At 39.1% G+C, this 24,316-nt stretch overlaps 1 protein-coding gene across 7 annotated transcripts in view; it reads left to right on the forward strand.

The window, feature by feature from the left end:
* Window positions 1-24,316, forward strand: part of phactr3b (phosphatase and actin regulator 3b) — an 89,317-nt gene that overhangs the window by 26,130 nt on the left and 38,871 nt on the right. For 5 of the 7 annotated variants that reach the window (XM_044182284.1, XM_044182244.1, XM_044182235.1 and 2 more), the window contains exons 2-8: window positions 3,528-3,686; window positions 3,855-3,929; window positions 4,065-4,205; window positions 6,726-6,956; window positions 7,036-7,243; window positions 9,816-10,006; window positions 16,143-16,296. In XM_044182284.1, coding sequence (XP_044038219.1) covers window positions 3,528-3,686; window positions 3,855-3,929; window positions 4,065-4,205; window positions 6,726-6,956; window positions 7,036-7,243; window positions 9,816-10,006; window positions 16,143-16,296 — 1,159 coding nt within the window. Of the gene's footprint in view, window positions 1-3,527; window positions 3,687-3,854; window positions 3,930-4,064; window positions 4,206-6,725; window positions 6,957-7,035; window positions 7,244-9,815; window positions 10,007-16,142; window positions 16,297-19,665; window positions 22,965-24,316 lie in introns of those variants that run through there. The other 2 variants (XM_044182275.1, XM_044182253.1) reach the window with 2 other exon arrangements.

Consider the following 24,316-nt stretch of genomic DNA (forward strand, 5'->3'; position numbering starts at 1 on the left):
ATTCGGAAGCATTTATATTTCGCTCAATACTACACTGATTTAGAGTCAATTTTAGGCGAAGCATCCCATATATTTACCCTAAACATAATATTGTCAAAGTAATGTGCCTATTGGGACTTGTAGTGTTTGACTTTATCACCATATGGTAGTAATATTTCCACCCATGATATCACTATAATATTCCCACAAGCGAGTTTGTAGTGAAGAGTACTTGAATAATATTTCTTCTTAGTGTGGATATCACTGTGATAAACCTATAATATTCCCTTGGGGACTTTTATCATGGATATTGTATAATTTCCTTAAAACATGACTTTTTCCTAGGGATTTAAACTTGTTTTTATGTTATTCCAAAAACACTCAGGAGCAATAAACTCATGTCAACAAGTTATAGGAAATGAGTGAGTGATGGGGATATTGTGACATTTCAAGTGCTCTTCTGCAGGCTCATTATCTGCAGTAGCAGACCTTTGCTTTAGGCTACAGTACACTGTACAGTATCTGACTTTGTCGATTCATTTTCTTTTTCCTGCTTGAAAAGATGATTATTTTCCCTGCAGTTGCAGAAAATACATGTTAATGTTCACTCAACCCTAACACCTAACCATGTGAATTATTTCAACATAACTTGCAAATTAAAAATACAATTTATTTAACATTATGCATCATTACATACTGTGCAGTGATTGGCTGCAGCTTTCAGATTTGGGAACAGCCTTCTCATCTACCCAGCAACTCCCTATTCCTCATGCCCTGGTGATTTTCTACCTCCAATGGCCTTTTCTGCAGCATCCAGCATGGTAACCATGGCAACGGCAGCCTGACCCTGGGTCTGCTGCTACAGTTACTACAGGCTTGACCTGAATTCCTCACCGCATCTAAGGCAGGCACACATAACTTGGGCGACTGACCTGCTTGTCGGCGTTAGCGATCAAGCAGCTTTGGGTGTCAGTGAAAGCCAAGGTGCCAATACGCTGTTCATGGATCAATAAACTCAGTTATGATTGGCCTTGTTAGCGGAGTCTGTATGTTTGTAATGTTATCTCTTGTGCATCAGTCACAGGTCTTTTCAATTGCATTTGTAAATGCAGTGTTAATGATTGGTGAAAATCAGCTGCAGCCTCTGTAGACAGATGAAACAGTTGGAACAGAGTCTCTAGCTTGCTAGCTTCTGTGTCGAGTTTTTCAAGCAGAATTGCCAAAAATGCTCTGGTTTTACCTTCTCCAGTGTGAAGATTGGCTTTTGTTTGTCTTATGTGCTAGTAAATTGTCTTTGGGTTTTAGGCTATGGGTTGGACAAAAAAGGACATTTGAAAACGTCAGTTTGGTCTTTAAGTATAACAGGCATTTTTCACTATTCAATATATTTTATAGACTAAATGCTTAATCGATTAATCGTGAAAATAATTGTCAAATTAATTGATAATTAAAATAATTGTTAGTTGCAGCCCTAATGAAAAGCCTACTTGTGAACATTTTGATGTTGAACAGTTGCTGACACTTGTACTGTATCTGTGTTGGAAGTCTATGTAAATACAATATAGCACCTACTTGAATGTTTAGATGACTGGCTCAGATCCCTGGCTGCTACCTGCATCACTTTGTAGAATTGGATAATATTTTTCTGATACCAGTTAGATTTTGACTTTGTTTTTAATGTCACATTGTCAATATGTTGCACTTTTGCTTGGGTTGCTGTTCAGTTGGCCACCTACCACATGCCGGCACCATCACCATCATCACATCTCTGCCAAACCCATCCTCACCTGTAGTATATCTCAGTATAAATCACAACACACTTCCTTTTGTCTTCTTATTATGTGGGTCAGTAACAAGTGTATCTAATTTGTTTCATAAGGGATATAAATGAGCAGATGTTGTGGATTTAGACACTGCTGACAGAAACTAAAAGTGTTCATGGAGCGATCCCTGCACAGCCCACGGCTCAGCTGTAGGCTCCCTGAGGTGTCAGCTTGTTGTCGGAGCCAGACTGTGTAGGAGTGCCTATTTCTGTCGTATCTCCAAGGAACTCTCTCTCTCTCTCTCTCTCTCTCTCTCTCTCTCGCTCTCTGTGCCACTGGATGCAGAAGCCAGCTCAGTCGGCCTCCGTGGTTCTTTTGCCTGTCTGTCCATTTTGATTTTGACCCACCCTTACAGCTTAACCTGCAGACTTAGGAGTGGTTTGAGAAGTCAGAGTACCAGTTAAGAGGAATAGCCATTTATTGACAGTCTTTGTCTGGAGAAAAATCAAACCTTCTGCATAGGATCAGTTGAGTAATTGTCAAGTCATTTTTCAAGCAACAATGCCAAACATTCTCTGGTCCCAGCTTCTCAAATGTGAAGATTTTTTTGTTGTGAATATGTTTGAGTTTTAGACAAAACAAGCAATTTGAATATGTCACCCTCAGCTCTGGGAAACTGTGATGGGCAATTTGTCATTATTGCCTGACAATTTGTGTGGGAGATGCATCTCTAATTACACCTGATGTAATTTATTGTTGAAGCTTTCAGTCACATAGACCTTAGTCACTGCATGAAACATACTGTACCAACAAAGGTCTTTAATTAATGATTATTATTATTTTATTTATCAATTAATCTGGTGGTTATTATTTTGATTAACTGATTAATGCATCAATGACAGAAAGAAGATTCCCCGAATCCAAGCTGGCATCTTCATATTGCTTTTTTTGTCTGACCAGTAATCTAAAACCCAACCAGTTTACAATGTTATGAAAGAGGGAAAAGCAGGGAACCTGCTAGAATCAGAGACTGTTTAGCAGTCCTTTTATAAAGGAATTTAACAACTGTAACAAATTTTCGACTGCACATTATCTTTATATATTATACACATATTATCAAGCATTATGTGAAAAAGCTAAAACCTTAACTACAAGACACCTTCCCCACAAAAATAGGCCTTCCAAAACACTGGAATAAACTCTCAGTACCCAAAAATATTGACAAATACAGGACAAAAGACAGCAAAATAAACAATAGGGACATGGAGACGATGCTCTGAAAAATACCTGTATGGTACTGTATGATGTACTTCACCAAGATAAGTACGCAGCCTAAAATAGTGTCAAATCAGTGGGGACTGCAGGCTGCAGATGTCTGCACTGACCTTAGAAAAGGCAGTTGCTGAAGCAGATTTTATTTCTTCTCTGTCTGTCAACAAGTCTTTTAAAAGTGTTCTATTCTCTGTGTGTTTGGGGCCAGGAAGGTCTGGCTGTCCTGAAACTATGTGAGTCACACACAAACAATGCAATTCTGTCTTCTCCCCACTGCTCGCTTCTCCTCAGAAATTTGTCCGGAATCAATATGGCATTTACAGCCAGTGACCCACGTTTGCTACTCTCACATGATAGTGGGGTATCAGTAGTTCAGCCAATTGTGTTAGAAGTGATTTAAGAAATTACGTTACCATGTCAGAGCACTGATGGATGTTGCTAACGCCTCTGTTCAGGATTGATTTTGTTGCCTGCAGCCTATGTTAAGGCAGCTCTGTTTTTTTTGTGTTGTAGATGTGATGGACCAGCAGAGGGCGCTGCATTCGGGTTGTTTGGTCTCAGGGGTTCGTACGCCTCCCGTCCGCCGCAACAGCAAGCTGGCCAGCCTAGGACGCATCTTCAAGCCTTGGAAATGGAGGAAAAAGAAAAATGAGAAGCTGAAGCCCTCAGCAAGTGAGTGTGACGTAAGACTCCTGCTTCTTTCAGATGCAGTAAACGCAGGCTGGTTTGGGAATCACTCAGGGAATAGGAACATGCAGGCTATATTTTCAAATAGACCAGGCTGCTTCACATGTTTTGCATGCAATCAGTGGATCAGTTTCATAAATGTGTGTTGTTTAGTGGTGGAGATGAAGGCAGCTGTACGACAGAAGAGAGATGACCTCGTCAGGAGGAACCCCAGGGAGACTGAGACAGGTGCAAATGAGAGATGAACACACACACAGACACACAGACACTGATCAGCCTGGAGTCATGTGTCTGAGTTCACTTGTTCAGCCCAACTGCTATGCAGACTCATTCCTGTCCTCTTCCACTGTGCACTGTATGCAGAGTCAGATCTTGCTTGTGGGGGAAACAGTGAAGATCCAGACACTCCAACTCACTTTGATGGTGAGGACAGAGATGAGGAGCCTGTGGCACCCCTGGCCAGCTCCAGTGAAGACCTGGGCAGCGATTTAGAAGCCTCAACAGGTACAGTACTGTGGTCTAAGACAAAACATTAATAAAATATAGAAGTACACCAAGCACAGCACTTACACATGCTGACAGTACAAAGAAGTAGAAAATGGTCATTTTTAAACTTAAAGCTGCTCTAAATTAATATTTATATATAAACAATGGATCAAATTACTCTGTGTAATGTGAAAGGTGGAAAGGCTCAAAGTGACTAACCTCAAGAGAATTATCATGTGACTCTGCAGTTCTTCTCAGCTCTATGGAGAATTTTAGCATATTTCATCTTATTGTTTTGGTTTTATGGCCCACAACTGAACTGTTTTGGTTCATTCTCAGAGCTCTCATCAATCTTGTTTCCAGCAAGGGTCCGTTCAACACTACTTGCAGCTTTAATTATTATTAGAGCCCGAGCATAAAAGTGCAAGGAACCTGTTGTTTTTCTAGAGATAATTATTATTATTGTTATTCTGCCCCTTTGAATGCATTTTTGGGAAAAAATTGCTTTGATCTTCATGAGATTTGGGTGGATCATTGCTCTCATAAAGATTAATTTCACTTTCTTTTGAGAGAGTTTTCCCAACAGGAAGTCAGCCATTTTGGATTTCCTGTGTCAATTTTAATTTTTCAAACACATGTTTGAGGCCTTTAGGATGCAGATAAAGTATTGAAACTTTGTGCCCAGACTTGAACTGGTAAATACTTCAATTTGAGTTCACTTTTGGGCTTGGAGCCATACCCTAAACCCAACAGGAAGTCAGCCATTTTGAATTTAACATGCCATTTTTCGCCATTTACAGGCTCCGTACTTTAACAAACTCCTCCTAGAGAATTTATCCGATCAATTTCAACAAGGTTTTTAGGTTTCCTCTAACGGCGCTGCTGTGGCAATGCGGAAAAGTTTGGCAATTTTTTGTGATTTTTTTTTTTTTTTTTTTTTTTTTTTTTTTAAATTTATGTTGAACTGCTCCTAGAGATTTAATCCGATCAAATTTGGGCAGTGTAATCTAAAGACCATTCTGATGCTAAATTGCGAAGCTTTTTATGTTTTCTCAAGCAATGTTGCCGTGGCGATGGGGCAAATTCTGGGTTCCAAAATTAGTAGCAGTACTACCTGGTTCCAAAATTAGTAACAGTGCTACCTGGTTCCAAAATTAGTAGCAGTGCTACCTGGTTCCAAAATTAGTAGCAGTGCTACCTGGTTGCACACTTAGTAACAGTGCCACCTTGTTCCAGAATTAGTAACAGTGCTACCTCGTTCCAAAATTAATAACTGTGCTACCTCAGCTCCACATAGTCAGATCTTTTTTAAATTTTACATGTTTGATAAGAGTCCCAGCCTGGAGATATTTACATGACAATATTCAGACAGTCATAGCACCACCTACTGGCAACAGGAAATTACAGGCCCTATAGTTAAAAATTACTCATTGTAGGTACCAGATCCAACTCAAAGTTGATGATGCTTAATATTGAAGATTGTGAGTTTTCATCAAAAGCCATTGACATGATGGTTCATTATTCCCCATGAAATAGGAAGTTTTTGTAACTTGAGTGTACATTGTCCGATCTGCCCAACTGCGGCTGGAGGCAAGGGTCCGTTCAACACTGCTTGCAGCTTTAATTATTTTTGTTATTATTAATGCTGGATCTAGACCGATAAATGGGCCAGACTTTTATATGCGCTGATATTAGCTCATTGCAGATATATCGTTTCTGTGTATATGTCAGCTGATAATTAACAAGAAATTTCAGTAGAAAAAATTAGGTTTGATGTCATTTAGAAACAATGTAACCAATATATAGTTTGTTCAACAGAGAGCACTGACAAGTTGATTTTTACACTGTAAATGTCCGACTCAGTATGTATCTTGATCACAATTTTAAAAAAGCAAACAAAAAAAATCAAAGGGATCCATATCAAGATTGTTGATGTTATGTGCTTACGTAATAATATATGATCTCTATCTATAATTGACTAATTAACTATAACATCCTCTCACATTTAGTGTGGGGTGAATAGTGAGTGAATAAATAATTTTGGACGCAGCCTTGTCAGTAAACTGTAAACTCTTCTTCTGTCTAGTGGTGGCAGAGGTAATGAAGAGGTTTAGACATTGTTGTTAAGTCCAGATTTCTCTTTTTTGTGTAGAATACCTGTCTGTGACCATATCTAGTGCTAGTTTTGTTATTTGTACCATTTTATTTATCCTGTTTTTTGTATGTACACACACACACCCCCCCCCCAAGGAAACAAACAAAGGAACACATTTTTTAAAAAGGAAAATGCTAAAAAAATAAGTAAAATAAAAATCTGAAGGAAAGCAACAATGTATTTAAATAAAAAATATTAGTAATGAAATGGGTATTTCTGATGGATTAAAATGGCTAAATTTACTTGAAAATCTTTCCTGATGCAGCTATAATGGTGGCAGCTTCAGTTTGAAACATCATGTCTCTGTTTGGCCACTTGGTGGTGGCAGAGACTTCTGAAATATACCAAACCTTTGCATTACCATTGCTGATGTGTCATTTCAGTACAAGATTTGACTGAAGATTCAAAGACAGTGGGAGATCCCAGTCAGAGTGAAGATGGAGGAGACGAAAGCGCCTCAATAAGCGACCCCAGTGACGAGCAGTCGATGGGGAAGTTGGAGGCTGTTGAAGCTAAACAGGAGCTGACAACAGCCCAGCCTCAGAGAGGAGCCAGCACCTCTCCTCTGCCCAACCTGCCAGTCAAACTGCTCACCAGACTGGGCAGTCTAGACAGTGAGTTTAACAGGAGATCCGTGATGTAAAGCTCCACTGGTTCGCAGCAGTGTCTCACTTTGATGATTTTCCTTTCCAGGTGGTCCTCCAGTGCCAGTTAAGAAATCCCCAGCCACCTTACCTAGGAACTTCACACTTCCCAAAGACCCTCATGGCTCCCTGTTAAGAGGCAGGATCTCCACACCTACTGGGTCCCCACATCTCGGGGCACTACATTCACAGCTGCCCCCTAGCTGCATCATTGAGGAACTAAACAATGCCTTGGCCACCAAACATAGACAGGACAGGTCAGATTGGTGCAAGATATACAGCATTTCTAATACTTGCACTTGAAATATTAAATTGCCTGTGTTTGTATAGTTTCTATTTTGTAGGTGTTATCACATGATTTATATGATACTTTTGCAGACATTTTAATTTTTTTTTTACAAAATGAAAAACAAATCCATTAAATGAATGGTATTAGCACCATTAGACTATTAAAAAAGGTCCTGTTCACAGAATATAATCCAATGACCCACATTTGTGCATATCACACACAGTCTTATTTACAGATGTCCAAACTATGGACAAAAATATGGATAATATAGATCAAAAACAAAATATCCTCCTCAAACACACGTGCAGCACACGTTTGTAAATAAGACTGCTGATGAGGGCTGCAAATACCAATTATTTTCATTATTGATAAATCTGTCTTGTCTGTTTTTTCTATGAATCGATTTAATTGTCCTATAAAATGTCAAATAATAGTAAAGAATGCCTGTCACAAGTTCTAAGAGCCCAAAATGACATTTTCGGATGGCTTGTTTTGTACAACTAACTAAAACCCAAAGAAATTCAGTTTAAAATGATAAAACACTGAAAAGCAACAAATCTTCACATTTGAGAGGCATGAACTCATGAATATTTAGCATTTTTGCAGCGACTAATCAATTAATTTATTAATTGTTTCAATCTGATCAATTCTACCTTTATATTTATTTATTTTTGTCCAAGACAGTGTATAGTTTTAGTTTGTGAATTTTCAAAATATATAAGTTTGAAACATCTATTTTCCATCATGAAAAATTCTAAATAGAATCCAAGTAATTCACATTTGTTCAATCCCACCTTAAATTTGCATTGGATATGCATATGTTAAAGGAGCACCTTTAAAATCAAAATCAAGGTTAGTGCTATTAATGCCATTGTTCTCTGGCCTATAACAATAATATGTTGTCCCTTTTGTCAACATTGTAATCCTACAGGTTGTATTCACTTGTATTTGCAACATGATTATGTATTGGCAATGTGTATTGGTTGAATCAAGTTTACTAAAACAAAAAAACAATTGTAATACGACTGTTCATGCAGAAGTTGTATTGCTGTTGAGGACCAAAGAGAAGTCTAGTGTTAAGGGAGTTGGACCATGACCTGTATTTATCAAACTTAAACTACCCAAGACTTATACTTAAGAATGTGCTAAAGAGCCAGCTTAAAAAAAAAAAAAAAAACACACTTATCACTCCACTTTAGTACTTACAGCAAAGTATAAGAGTAACCTTAAAGAGCAACTCTGAAGTGATCACATGATTAGAGATACTCAGAGCAGGAATAGCTCTGAGTCCTTGTGCCTGATAATAGTATCAGGCACAAGGACTAACTGACATCCGTCTTTTTAAAACAGTCTTAAAAGTTCATTTTATTTGTGTGAAATCCTTCCAATAATTCCATTCAACATCATTAAAAACTATTTTTATAATAAATAAATTAAGATTAATAAATGAGATGAAATAATAGGAAATTGGCTGAAATTGAAACCAAAAAAAAAAAAAAAAACCCAAACTGGAGCAATAAAGAAATCCTGCTGTTCTGCTGAAATTCTGTCCACAATAAACTGGACTTGTTGGACTTAAATCACTGTTATTTTGGGGGACAGTTATCTTTTCAACAAGTTGTATGTTCCATGATTATAATGGATGATGTGCAATGGTTTGCCTCTGCAGAACACATTACAATCATGAAACGCAACTTTGAGGGTATTATCGTGCTCATACCATGGCCACTTGCCAACAAAATGCTGTATGTACGGAGGCCGACAAGGGCAAACACACTGTAACTAAAGAACACATGCAAATAGACAAAACACAAGCAAATTATATGTGGTTGTGTTGTGTGTTTTTGCAACGTGTTTCTGTATTTTGCAGCTTGTTTTCTAAATGCTGTGCATGTGTTGTCAAATTCATGAAGATGTTTTTTAAATTTGCTTGTGTTTTGTCTGTTTGCATGTGTTTTCTTAAGTTGCAGTGCGTTTGCCCTTGTCGGCCACTGTACATATGTAATCAAATTCAAATAAGAGTTGTTAATTTACAACTAATACAACTAATTTTGATCACGCTTTTCTGTTCTAAACATCATAAAATACAGTTCCTGAGCCTCAGAATTTCTGTTTGGCGACATCAAGGTAATTCACAATTTACTAATTTATGTTATTGAACACTAGGTCCTCTTTTGAGTCCTCTCTTCTGACTATTAGTTAAATTGGACATCCAAATTCACACAATATCAAACACATTTGAAATTAAATTTGCATGGTTCTCACTGAGAAGATTTTTATCCAATTTTTTGCTTGTTTTTGGTGGTGGTAACACCAATAACCCTAGATCAAAGCTCTTAAGCTAGGCCTAACTATTGCTGTCTTTACCTACATTTAATACTGGTGTATTAATTTAGAACTGCAAACAAACAGGTACATCATAGTATACTGTCTGGTTACTTAAAGTTAATCCATACCTTCAGACCAGTCAGTACTGAGTTTTCTCAGTGGCCATGGTATAATAAAGTTGTAATCGACAGGCTTGTCTTGTGTGATCTCAGTTTCCATATGAAGGAGGCACACTCATCTCTGAAACGCCGGCTGGATGGCCGTCTGTCTCACACATCCAGCACAGAGAGGGAGCCTGCCAGGGAGTTGGAGAGCAAGAAAGAGTCTGATGAGAACAAAGAGAACTGGCGTCTGGACGAATACTTGAGTGACCAGGACAACTGGAATGAGTCTCTGATCTCTGGTAGGTCTGCCTCTTAATGTACAAACTCAACAAAATCTGGGCACCCTGTCAGTGGATAATGCAGGAGCATAATCTCTGCTGATATGTTTACAGTGAGAGCATGACAGGGAGTTTTACAGCGATGACGATTAGCAGACTTACTGGTGTTTCAGCGGCCTGTCAACATCTGTTCTGGTGGCCTAATTCTTGGCCATTCATGTGGGTCATTGGTGCACGCCGCCTGTGGTTAACATGTTTGTGACTGTCTGAAAAAAAATATTAAAAAGGGTAGACTGTGAAGTTATGATGGATGTGACAGACATGAACGTCACCAGCACGAGGTAATCCAAATATGTGATGACTGCAGAGGCAGTAATGCAAAAGTATAGTGGAGGAGATGGCAGAGGAGAAAAGAGTAGATATTAGTAAATATTTTTTAGTTTTGCTATGCTAACAAGGCTAATTTAACTCCTTTTAGTGACCTTCTAGCTTAGGCTGAAAACATCTCATCAGTTGCTAGCAAGGCCTTTATCACAAATCACCTGATGTGATTGTAAACAAAACTGGCTTTTAACACCAAAGTTTGACATTTAAAGAAAATTCCACATATTGAGAGTTTGTGTGCTAAAATGCAGTAGTGCATGTTGCGTACAGACTGACGGGAGGCACCAAGATGGAGAAAACAAGGTTTACTGCACGAAACAGCAGTGAGGCAAAATAGCAGGCAAATGAATAGACACACTGGAGTGTGGATACCGTCCTTGATGGGCTGTAGTTGCGGATCTGGAGCTGGAGAATCTCACACCAGCGTACTGGTGTAGCAGATCTGAGAAACGGGGAGTATTGAAAACAAGGATAGCGTTTTAGTAATTCTGGAGTTCAACGACATCTAGTTTGTCTGGAGTTTTAATCCACGTATCAACGAGACCAGACACTGACTGATGTGAGTGTGGAGTCTTTATACTGCTGGGGAGGTGATGAGTTTCAGGTGTGGGATTGAGACCAGCTGTGTAATTAGAACTCAGGTGAAGGCGTGCGTCGTGACTGGGTGAGAGTGGAGCCTGGCGTATCCGTGACAGTGCACCAGTAAGGTGGAGAAAAATTAAGGTTTCAAAACTTCCAAAAAGCTTTGCAAGTGTGTTATGAGATTAAAAAAATGCATTTAAAATGTTTGTTAAGCCTTAAGAATACACACAATGCATTTTGAGATACAGTAGATGTTGAATGTAAACTACCACACAAAAAACTACACAGTGTCCCTTAATCTTGTATGTATAAACATATATTTAATTTATAACTTTATTTAAAAAATGTAATAAACTTTATATCCGAAAAAAGAAGAACATACAATAAGCCATATACAGTGCCTATTAATAACAATCAACCCCTTGGACTTCTTCATGTTTAATGATGACAGGTTTTATAGATTTTCAGTTGCACTTAATGTTAATTATGCTTTTTTGACACTGATTAACAGTATATAATGTCAAAGTTAAAACAAATCTCTACAAATTTACCTAAATTAATTGCACATATAACACAAAATTGTCAATTGCATAAGTATTCACTCCCTCGACTATGACACCCAAATTATCACTGGTGCAGCCAATTATTCGTAGTTGCATAGTTAGTTAAATAGAGATCACCTGTGTGTAATCAAGTACTAGTATACTGATTTGAGGTTAAATACAATTGTATCTAAATCTAACAGCAGATTAGTCCGTTTTGTGGTAAAAAAAACCTGCATCATGAAGATTAAGGAACATCCCAACCTATCCTTGAAAGGTACCAATTTGGGAAGGATGCAAGGACATTTCCAAAGCAACAAATATCCCTCATAGTGTAGTTAGTTCAATCATAATAAAATGGAAAAAATATGCAGCCGTAAATCTGCAAAATCAGGTTTTTTCCCCCCAATCTGTATTCCCATTAAAATGTTTCTTGAAACGATCTCGTCGTATGCCCGATTTCTGAACCCAAATGCAGAACACATGGAACAGGGCGGGGTATAGTTGGAACAGTTTTTATTGTGCAGATAGTTATAGGTGTACAAAGAATCCGGTGTGGTTCGTGGTCGCCCCGAGGACTCGACCGTACCGGGTCGAGGGAGAGACTGGCGACATTCCAGACGGAGACAAGGTGAGCTGGCTCTGGACTGGCGAGCGTAGTGGGAAGGGCTGGGCCGGCCAGGCGGTGGACCCGTGGAGCCTGGAGTTCGATCCTGGTAGACGGCAGGCTCTGGAGGCGAAGTTGGCCGGATGGCGAAGGTGATGTGGCAGTTGGCGTGGTAACAGATATCCAGAAAACCCAAGGACAGACTGAGGCTGCGATCACCGGCAGAGCGCGAGTCTGTGGCAGAGACAAAAACGGAGTTACCACCAAGGCAAAAACATGAATAAATCTACACTTATCTTAAGTGGAGTTGGGGCCGTTACGAGGTGTGCGTACACATGTACGGAGACGATCTGGCACTGGTAGTGTGGAAGAGCCCGGTAGTTAAGCGGTGGAGACTGATGATGATGGAAATCAGGTGTGCCGGTGATCAGCAGCAGACAGGAGATTGGGCAGACAGGAGATCAGGAAGCCAGACCAGAACACGGACACACACACACACACACACACACACACACACACACACATGTGCACACACAACAATGGACAGGGGACAGCCAGGAGGCACAACGAAGGGCAAATACACTAGAGTACACGAGGATTAGGGGGCATAGTGGCTAACTATGACATTTCAATGTATTTTAACATAGAGGCACAGCACTCTCCTGGAATATGTAATGATTTTATAGGTTTATGTTATGACCACCCATTTCAATTATTTCATCTTTGTTTCTAAATATATAAATTAATCATGTTTTGTCCGTCAGTTTGGTATGGCAGACTAAATACTATAATTCCCATGAGCCTCTGCCACTATGTAGAAGAAGCCAGTCATCAGTTTCGTCATTGAATTTGTGAAAACAACACGGTCCAATAGTTACTAAATTCATCCAAAATTGACCCAGAATCCAAAAGAAAACTGATTTAAGCTGCTTCCACCTGCCATTATCGGCTCATGTAACAGAATTTTAAGCTTGGTGATTGGATGTTTCTGGCCAGAATGCACTGTGGGAGTCCAAGTTAACTTTTCCCAAGACAAATGTATGTACACAAGCTTGTATCTTTGACTTTTTATCAAAGAACCAGATATTTTCTCACGCAGTTGTTAATCTTTTGTACTGATGATTCCACCAGCAGAGTTTCATGCCAAACCAAGCCATAGAAGTGCTCAAACTGTGAGTCCCATAACACTGTTTCTGGGAAAAAATGGATGGGTTTTTTTCTTCCGGAACCAACCTTCCACTTGGCAACTCTATAAATGAGCGGCAGGGTTCTGAGATGGGAGACACAACTGTTGCAGATTGGCACACAAGAAAGCCACTGACATCTGAAAACATATGTGCCATTAAGGCTAGTGTCTGCCAGAAGGATAAATATAGGAATAAATGGTAAATGGACTGCTTTCCTAGTTTACCGACCACTCAGAGTGCTTTACAACACATGCCAACAATCACCCATTCACACACACATTCATATACTGATGGCAGAGGCTGCCATGCAAGGTGCCAACCTGCTCATCAGGAGCAGTTAGGGGTTCAGTGTCTTGCTCAAGGACACTTCATACAACGATTTCTTCATCTAAGCCATCAACCTGTCTCTTAGACTCCATCCCAACTAGGCTGCTTACAGAAGTTTTACCCTTAGCTCTTCTTTGCTTGATATGATCAATCTGTCTTCATTTATAGGCTATGTACCACAGTATTTTAAAATAACTGTAATTAAACCTCTTCTTAAAAAGCCCACTCTTGATCCAGGTGTTTATGCCAACTAGAGACCTATATCTAACCTTCCCTTTCTCTCTAAGATCCTTGAGAAAGCAGTTGCCAATCAGTTGTGTGACTTTCTACACAACAATAGTTTATTTGAGGATTTTCAGTCAGGATTTAGAGTGCATCATAGCACAAAGACAGCACTGGTGAAAATTACAAATGACCTTCTAATTGCATCAGACAATGGACTTGTCTCTGTACTTGTCTTGTTAGATCTTAGTGCTGCGTTCGACACCACTGACCATCACATCCTATTACAGCGACTGGAATTGCCATTAAAGGAACCACACTAAGCTGGTTTAAATCCTATCTATCAGATCGATTACAGTTTGTACACGTAAATGATGAATCCTCCAAGCATGCCAAAGTTAGTTCCGCAAGGTTCTGTGCCTGGACCAATTCTGTTCACCTCATAAATGCTTCCTTTAGGCAGTATTATTAGGAAACACATAACTTTCATTGTAATGCGGATGAAACCCAATTATATTTATTGATCAAGCTAGAAACTAATCAGTTAGCTAAACTTCAAGCAAGCAAGAACATAAAAACCTGGATGACCTGCAATTTTCTGATGTTAAACTCAAAACTGAAGTTATTGTACTTGGCCCCAAATACCTCCGAGACACATTATCTAAAGATATAGTTGCTCTAGATGGCATTGCCCTGGCCTCCAACACCACCGCAAGGAACCTCAGCGTTATCTTTGATCAGGATTTATCCCACATGAAACAAACTTCAAGTACTGCCTTCTTTCAACTACGTAACATTGCTAAAATCAGGCACATCCTTTCTCAGAATTATGCTGAAAAACTAGTCCATGCATTTGTTACTTCTAGGTTGGATTATTGCAATTTCTTATTATCAGGCTGCCCAAGTCCCTTAAGACTCTCCAGTTGATCCAGAATGATGTGACATGTGTACTGACACGAAATAGGAAAAGAGATCATATTTCTCAATATTAGCTTCTCTGCACTGGCTCCCTGTAAAATCCAGAATAGAATTTAAAATCCTTCTCCTCACCTACAAAGCTCTTAATGGTCAGGCACCATTGTATCTTAAATAGGTCATAGTACCTTATTTTCCCATTAGAACACTATGCTCCTAGAATGCAGGGTTACTTGTGGTTCCTAGAGTCTCCAAAATTAGAATGGGAGCCAGAGTCTTCAGCTATCCAGCTTCTCTCTTCTCTCTCTCGCCAGTTTGGGTTCGGGAGGCACACGTCTCCACATTTAAGAATAAGCTTAAGACTTTCCTCTTTGATAAAGCTTATAGTTAGGGCTGGCTCAGGTGAGTCCTGAACCACCCCTTAGTCATGCTGTTCTAGGCCTAGACTGCCGGGAGACTTCCCATGATGTACCTCTCTCCTCCTCTCCCTCTCCATCTGTCTGCATTCTTATCCCATTAATGCATGTTACTAACTCGACATCTTCTCTCCCCTCGTAGCTCTCCTCTCTCCTTCTGTTGGTTTCAGCAGGTACTTCGGCCTCCGGAGCTGTAGAGTCAGGATCTATGATTGCTGACCACCTACTACCCCCATGTTCCTGCGCGACAACCACTACTACAATTATTATTATTAGTCTTTACTGTTATTATCATTATTATTCCTATCATTATTATTACTATTATTATTTTATTAATATTAATATTACCACTACCATTACATTGTGCTACTGTATGCTCTCTTACCTCCTGCTCCCTCTCTCTCTCTCTCAACCCAACCGGCAGCGGCAGATGGCCGCCCACCCTGAGTCTGGTTCTGCTCGAGGTTTCTGCCTCTTAATTGGCAGTTTTTCCTTGCCACTGTTGCCAAGTGCTTGCTCATGGTGGGAATTGTTGGGTCTCTGTAAATAATATTATAAAGAGTACGATCTAGACCTGCTCTATAGGTCAAATGAAATTAGATAACTTCTGTTATGAATTGGTGCTATATATAAATAAAATTCAATTGAACTTTGACACTCTCTCTGGAGGAGCTGTGGATTGAACCAGGAACCTTCCGATTACTAGACGACCATTGGTGGACATTTTTATACTGATAAATGACATTAATACACAACTGATGTGATGTTGTAAACTACAAATATAACACTAAGTGCATACTTTAACATCTTGAAATAGGTATGTAGACATGTATTTAATTAATAAGGTGTTAAGTCTGAGAAAGCCCAAAAGAACTCTGTGTGGTGATTAGCGTCAGTTCAGCAGGTTTAGCTGGTAAACTATGTTTGGCAGCTGAAAAACCATTATTGACCTTAATTTGTGCTGAACAACAACAGGGACCCTCCCACGCAGGATGAGGAAGGAGCTGCTGGCTGTGAAGCTTCGGAACCGGCCCAGCAAGCAGGAGCTGGAGGACCGCAACATCTTCCCCGTCCGCAGCGACCAGGAGCGGCAGGAAATCCGGCAGCAAATAGAGATGAAGCTGGCCAAGTGAGTCGCTCTGTGTGGACACAGATCAGCCCCCCACCCCCACCCCCCCACCCCATGTATGTCTGTTTCATCACTCAACATCACAGTTGTGTACACTTTGGCTGTTTGTCGGTTTCCCTTCCACCATCCCCTAACAAATGCTCGGTCCTTGTCCATGTCACAATGGATTTCACTGTAGATGGTCACTGCAAAGCTGCAAGAAGTTTGGAATCTTAACTTATAAATATATTTTTATGTGCACTTTACTGATCATTTTATACAGATTTTAGCAGCAAAGACAGTTTTTTGACAGACAACCATCCAGCTAGTGCTTCTGTTTCATTTCTGGTTAAAGCATGGGTTTCAGTGTGTTCACAGTTTTTGGTTTTGGTCTTTGTACAGTCACAATGGTACTAAATCTGGCTCACTGTGAGGAAGGGCTGAATTTGGTAGGGCTGTACCCGAATCGGGATTATCAGAGTCGGCACTTCAAGCCGTTAGTTCTTCAGTACACCTCAACAATTATAAGAAATATATTATTTAGTTATATATTATTAGTTATGGTACAGTTCAACGCACCTTTAGAGCAGCCCCCCACTCTAAACTGTACTATAACAGCATACATGAGTCATGTTTTACCTGCAACACTCGCTTTTTAATGCCTCTGTTCTTCATCTGTGATGTGAAAACATCACTTTTCGACACAGTCAAAGAAATAAAAAGTGTGCGTCCTGGTCATAGTTCAGTAATAAAATTCTAGCACTCCACGGAACCACTCTACTACAAGCTGGCAGCTGAACTTTTATTTAATTTAATTTTTTTTACAGCTTGGGGGCAGCGCAACAAGCCTCAAACACATGTTTGAGGCTTGCTGCCTATTTAAGCATGCAGCAGACAGGAAGCAACATTAGCATTTAGAGTCTTGTTTCTGCTGACCCAATTTAAGTCCTTATATCTGCCTTTTTAGCTGCTAAATGCTCCACTATGTTTACCAGCTAGCCTCTAACTTTGTCTGTCAGCCCCTGGTGCTGAGCATGTAGTGTACAGTTAGTTTATTATATTTTTTTAACTGAAAAATGCTGACTGCTGCGGCTGGAAACAGGCGTTGATAAGAGTGGTTTGTGAGAGTGAACTTAAATATTAAAGCTGTAGCCATAAAACCAAAACAATGAGCTGAAAGATGCTAAAATGAGCTGAGGTGAACTGCAGAGTTGGTGATAATTATCTGTGGGTTTAGCAACCTCTTTCACATTACACATAGTCATTTGATCCATTGTTAATATAAAAATATTGATTAGAGAGCTTTAAAGTAGTCCTTTATACTTTTAGAAGTTCATTTGATTTTCCTTTCTCCCCTTTAAAACTCCCATCTACACAGAACGTATATCACTTTGACACCATAATATCATGCATATTGTTCATTTACATCATACAGATTTATGTTGTTGTCTCATGCACATGCATGAGGACACACATACATTTGCATGTGGATGACGCAATGCACATTCATGCCAATGGTGTCACACTATTCCACTGATCTATAGGTGGAGGTAATGTGCCAAGATATGCTGCAATGTGCCAACAAAGACAGGAAATAAGAAGACTGCAAGCTAGTAAACATGGATGTAAACAAAGCAGGTTTCAAACTTTTAAGAAAAATCAGCTTTGCTAATGTTTTATGAGGAAGGAAATGGATTCAACACGTTTGTTAGACCTCAAGGATACACACAGCGCGTTTTGGTGAGAAACACAGAATGTAACCATAACTTTTGTTTGTTTACAAGTAAACTGCAGGGCACCTTCAATCGTACTTTTATGAAGTTGTTCAGTTTTAGTTGAGACTTGAAGAGGTGTTGATTCAGGCTGTATTCTGTGGTGCCATTGAAATGTATTGCATTATATTGATGCAGATTAAATATTAGCACACCTGTTAATCACAGTACAGTGCATTGCAGTAAGCAGTCAAAGTTATGGTAAGTCATGTGAGGATAAGAAAACGGGAACAAAGCATCTGTTGGTCAATGCTTAGTATGTTCATATTTTATTGTGGCCCTTTGAGGGACTCACATGCACTAGCATGCACGCACAGCCGAACTGGCTACCAAAACAAAGAACAGAGAAGCTCGGATGACAACCTACTTGAAGGGAGTGAGTCATTCTCTGCTCAGGACACCAGTACTCCACTATATCTTTACATAGCAAATAGTTGTTTGCTGCTATATTAATGTTTAAAATCTTGTATACAGAACATTTAAACCCTCCATGCATGACATGTAGCTTTCAGTCTCTACTAATTAATGGTAAAGTGCAGAAAATGAATGAATCAGTTTGGCGTAAATAGTCACAACAATTATTATTATTATTATTTTTAATTGTTGTTCCTCTCCTTTCCTTGTATGTAGACTTTCTTGGTCAAGCGGTCGGATTTTCTGATAGGCAGAGGAGGAATGCAACACAGAACATAATCGTATTTGTTGTGTTGTGTAAAAGGCCATAGGCTTTTATTATGGTGACTTTAATAGGATTAACAGTCAAATAGGCTTATGCAGTGCTCAGAGTAGGAAGAGGAGGGTTCACTCTCTCTGAAAAAGCAGTCACAACACCAAATGTATTTTTGGACATATAGTAACTATATACTAAAGCAATATTGCTGCCTTCTGATGTATGTCGAGTGTGGTTGCCTGACTGTAAAACAGCAGCTATCTTGAAAGCTAATGACCATTTGACTTTCTGGACTCAGAGTTGAAGCTGCTTTTGTTTACACTATTCCCTATGTAAACTATTGTATTATTACTACTATTGTAACACATTTTTGTTGTTTTTCATACCTTTGTTTAAAAAGGCAGATGTGATAATAGCCTATAAGCTAAATTTTTTAAACTTTATTCAGGTAAGTCCCATTGAGTTTGAGATCTAATTTTCAAGAGAGACCCGAGTACATAAGTGTATCAATAAAAAATAAAACAAACAATTTAAAATGAGAACGAAATAGTAAATACAGATATAATAATACAATGATCAGTCAAAATAAATTGAAATTAAAAACAGTCACAGCTAAAATCAGTCAGGGTTTTGACTAAATTTCTGAATTGACCCATTGGAACCAGAGTATCAAGCAAATTCTTAGCTCCACTGGGAAGCCAAATCAACAGTCCTTATCCCGGGCAATGACCTCCTCTTTCCATCGCAAGATCTTGAAAGAGGCTGTGCTCAGACCTTTTTTGCTTTTTACTTGTGGAAAGTCTGTTTTTATCTCTGGTCCTATTACAACACTGGGAGCAGGACGCTTTAGCAGACTCTTCAGCCTTGGCTCCAGTCTGCTTGCAGTGCTCACAAAATTGGTTTTATTGACAATTTTAATCTGTTTTGGGATCGTTTCTCCCTTTTCAGGACTGATGGAGTCCACCCCAACATGCTGGGTAGCCGAATGTTTGCAGCCAACTTGCTGCACGCCATACAGTCATCTCCACGTGACTGACTGTTTACTGTCCACGCACACACACCCCGATACCCCGTTTCCTCTACAATGCCACCTCAGAGTGCCGTTTCCCATGAGAACTCCCCCTACTGGCTCTACCTTCTTCAGCTGTTAGTCTCCCCATTCAGACTATTGTGACAGACAGGTTATCCCACCCAAATGGCTGTTTCAAAGCTGCAAACATAAACAATCTCTCTCTTACATAAAACAATGTGTCCCTGTTTCCTCATCACCTGCCACCATGTGTAATCTGGCTCTTCTAAATGTCAAGTCTCTCTCAAATAAGTCTTTCATTTTGAATGATTTTGTCTCTTTTAAACTTCTATTACCTGTTTCGTACTCCCATACAATAAACCCTTCCACAGCTAGCAATTTCTCTGACGCTTATATAGCCCCTTCCCTATCCTGCTACATTGAGACCCGCTCCACCTGCCTGAGCACAGAGGAGTTCATCACCTGGCTCAACTCAATCTGTTTAGACATCTTGGACTCTGTTGCCCCACTCGAATTCAGAAAACCTAAAACTAAAACTCAAATTATCAGATTATTTCCAGAAATTCCCACTCTCCCAAAGAACTATTTGACACAATCAACACAGTCCTTAACCCTGCTGCAACTGCCTGCTCTGTGCCAACCAGCCACGTGTAAACTTCTTCACGAGTAAAATTGACAACATCTGATCTGCAATTTCACCTCCTCCCTACAACCCCTCCGTCCTCCTTCCTTGCTCCACTGTCCTAAGTAAGTTTGAGCCTGTGTCTCTTGCTCATATTAACAGTAATATAATAACAATAATTGACAGTCTCACACACGAAGCTGACTACTTTCCCCCTGGACATTGTTCCTACGTGCCTTTTGAAGGAAGTGTTTTGACACTGTTTAGTCTAGCTAACGGTTCTGTTCCCTCTTGTTTTAAACATGAGGTAGTACATCCCATCATTAAAAAGCCTAACTTTGATGCAACTGTTCTAAACAATTTCTGGCCTATTTCCAAGTTGCTATTTTTTATTTTTTTTTATTTATTTATTTTTTTTATTGAAGGAGTAAAACAACATACATTAATACAATCAAAGATACATTTGACTTCCTTCTATTTCAAATATAACAACAACACCCCCTCCCCACCTACCCAAACCTATCCCTTGCCTAGACAGCTTAGCTACAACAAAACAGCATAATGTCTGACATCTTTTCAAGGCATGGACCCATGCATACCACTACATAGTGATGATAATATTATTACAATAATAGTATTGCAGTGTGAATAGATAAAAGAAAAAATAATGATAATAATATTAATAATTGTTTTAGCCATTCTGTGAGACAAATTACACTGAGGACAAAACATCAAATACAGCATCACAAAAAAAAAAGGTAAAGAGAAAGATACATATATGGAGAGTAAAAAATTAACAACTGGGTAATTCTTTCAAATTTTTAAAGTATGACAAAATGGGTTCCCATTTTGAGTAAAACATGTCCACCGATCCCCTTAATGTAAATTTAATCTTCTCTAATTTTAAAAAGGACATAACATCTTCTAGCCAATCTGTCACAGAAGGAGAGGTAGGGGATTTCGAACATAACAAAATTCTTATAAATAAAGCCAATAAAGAGGTGTAGGCAATAATGTCCCTCTGGGATGCAGTTAAAGAAATTATCATAGTGTCACTGGGGGTTCCAAAAATACCTATTGAAGGACAAGGCTGCAATATCACCCCAAGGGCATCACTAATAGTTTTAAACACCAATGCCCAGTAATTATTTAGAGAGGAGCAAGACCAAAACGAATGCGTCAGACTGGCTGGGGAAAAAGAGCACTTATCACAGGCTGCATCTACTCCAGGATATATTCCAGCTAACCATGCCTCGCTCAGGTGAACCCTGTGCAGCACTTTGAATTGTATGAGCCCTAACCTAACTTAAGATGATGATGAGTGGACCTTTTTAAGCGCCTCCCTCCAGAAAGTTTCAGATAGCTCAATGCCCAGTTCATCTTCCCATCTGGATTTAATTTTATCCAGATTGTACTCTTTCAAAGACATGAGCTGGGAGTATAAAAGTGAAATCAATCCTTTATTATAAAAATTGAGAGTAAGATTATCTAAAGGTGAGGTAGGAGGAAGGTCAGGGAAGGATGGGAATTTATTTTTAACAAAATTGCGAATCTGAATATATCTAAAAAAGTGGTTTTGTGGGAGATCATACAATCTGCAGAGGTTCTCAAAACTGTTGAATAAACCTTCAGTATATAGATCTTTGATGCATTTCAACCCGGAAACTACCCATTGTCTAAATGATGAGTCCAGTGTGGAGGGAGGGAATAAATGATTTTTGTAAATAGGACCCAAAACCGATGCAGATGTAAATTTATAGTGACAACGAAAATGATTAAAGATCTTCAGAGTAGAAAGTACAACAGGATTGGATGTGAATCGAGAAGCTTTCAAAGGCAAGGAAGAATACACTAAAGCTGGAAGAGAAGAAGAGTGACATGTATGTGCATCAATTAAACACCAATTTGTTTCTGAGCATTGAAGCCAAAATAATATCTTCTGAATATTTGATGCCCAGTAATAATTAGTAAAACTTGGGAGACCTAAACCACCAACATCACGGGTCCTTTGAAGAACGTGTTTGTTAACCCTGGGGATCTTATTTTCCCAAATGAAAGAGGATATGGATTGGTTGATTAAATGGAAAAAAGATTTTGGCAAAAAAACTGGTAGGGACTGAAACAAATAAAGGAACTTGTCATTTTCACTGAATGTATTCTTCCAGCTAAAGTAAGGGGAAGACTATGCCATCTTTCCAACTCTGCCTTTACTTCTTTTAACTGAGCTTTATAATTGGCTTCAAACAAAGAAGAAAAGGAGCGTGTCATATGAATTCCAAGGTATTTAAACCCATCAAGAGAAAAACGGAAGGGTAATGATTCTTGTTGAATTTGTAAGGCAAAATTATTAATGGGGAAACATTCACTTTTTTGGAAATTTTATTTGTATCCAGAAAAGTTACCAAACCGACTTAATAATGATATAATTAGAGGACAACTAGATATGGGGTCACTGATGTAAAGCAAAAGATCATCGGTGTATAAAGACACACGATGTTCAATACCCCCTCGCTTAATTCCCCTGAACGCTGTTGATGTTTTCAGAGCTATTGAAAGAGGCTCAATCACAATGGCAAAAAGGAGTGGGGACAGTGGGCATCCCTGACGAGTCCCACGTGTTAATGGAAAAAGTCTGATCGGGAATAATTGGTCGAATGGAAGCTGAAGGGGACTTATATATTAATTTAAACCAAGACATAAAAATATTACCAAAACCAAACTTTTTTAAGACTGCAAACAAATATGGCCATTCAATTCGATCAAACGCCTTCTCCGCATCCAAGGAAATAACTACCTCTGGGTGCGGAGAAGGATCAGAAAGATACATTATGTTAGCAAGTCTACGAATATTAGAAAAGGATTGGCGACCTTTAATAAATCCCGTTTGATCGTCTGAAATTATTGAGGGAAGGGCACGTTCTAAACGAAATGCTAACACTTTAGCTAATATTTTAATGTCTGTATTTAAAAGAGATATGGGGCGATATGATTCACACTGGGTAGGATCTTTATATTTTTTAAGGAGGAGTGAAATGGATGCTTGCGAAAAAGTTGGAGGCAAAGAGCCTGCCTCCAACGATTCCTTAAAAACATGCAGAAGAATTGGCGCAAGTTTCTCCCTAAATTTCTTATAAAAATCTATAGGATACCCATCAAGACCCGGAGACTTCCCACTCTTCATTGCCATAATGGCCCTACTAATTTCTTCGATCTCGAGGTCATGCTCTAAATCTACCACCTTATCTGATTCCAGGGTGGGAATATCTAAATTATCTAAGAAATTTTCCATATCTGTTGAATCTGAAGGGAATTCGGAAGTATATAATGAGGAGTAAAAGGTTTTAAAAGTTTTGTTTATTTCTTCTAGGTTGCTAGTTAAAGTTTGATTAGAGTCCTTTATCTGGGAAATAAGACGGGAAGCAGCCTGACGTTTCAGCTGGTGAGCCAAGAGCCGACTTGATTTGTCTCCATACTCATATTAAAGACCACGTGTCCTCACTATTAATTGCTCTGCATGAGTAGTGGATAAAAAATTAAACTTTGTCTGCAAGTCCACTCTTTTTTTACGCAATTCGGCTGTCTAAATCTAAAATGGATTGCGAGAGTGCTTGCAGTTCCTTCTTACGTTCTTTATTAGCATACAATGTATAAGATAATATTTGGCCCCTCAAGTAAGCTTTCAAAGTCTCCCAAAGTAAGGAGTAAGACACTGTATCCGTTTTATTGAATTCCAGAAACGTGTCTATATTAGTTGAAACAAAGTTACAGAATTTATCATTAGATAGTAGTAATGAATTAAATGACCAGAGTGGGCGTTCTCTGATGTTCAAAGGGAAATGCAGGTCCAGCACCACAGGTGCATGATTGGAAACAACTATAGCTGAGTAGTCAACTTTCTTAACCATTGATATAAACAAGTTGTCAATAAAAAAAATAGTCTAGTCTAG

This window comes from Siniperca chuatsi, linkage group LG2 (genome assembly GCF_020085105.1).
Source record: "Siniperca chuatsi isolate FFG_IHB_CAS linkage group LG2, ASM2008510v1, whole genome shotgun sequence".
NCBI lineage: Eukaryota > Metazoa > Chordata > Actinopteri > Centrarchiformes > Sinipercidae > Siniperca > Siniperca chuatsi.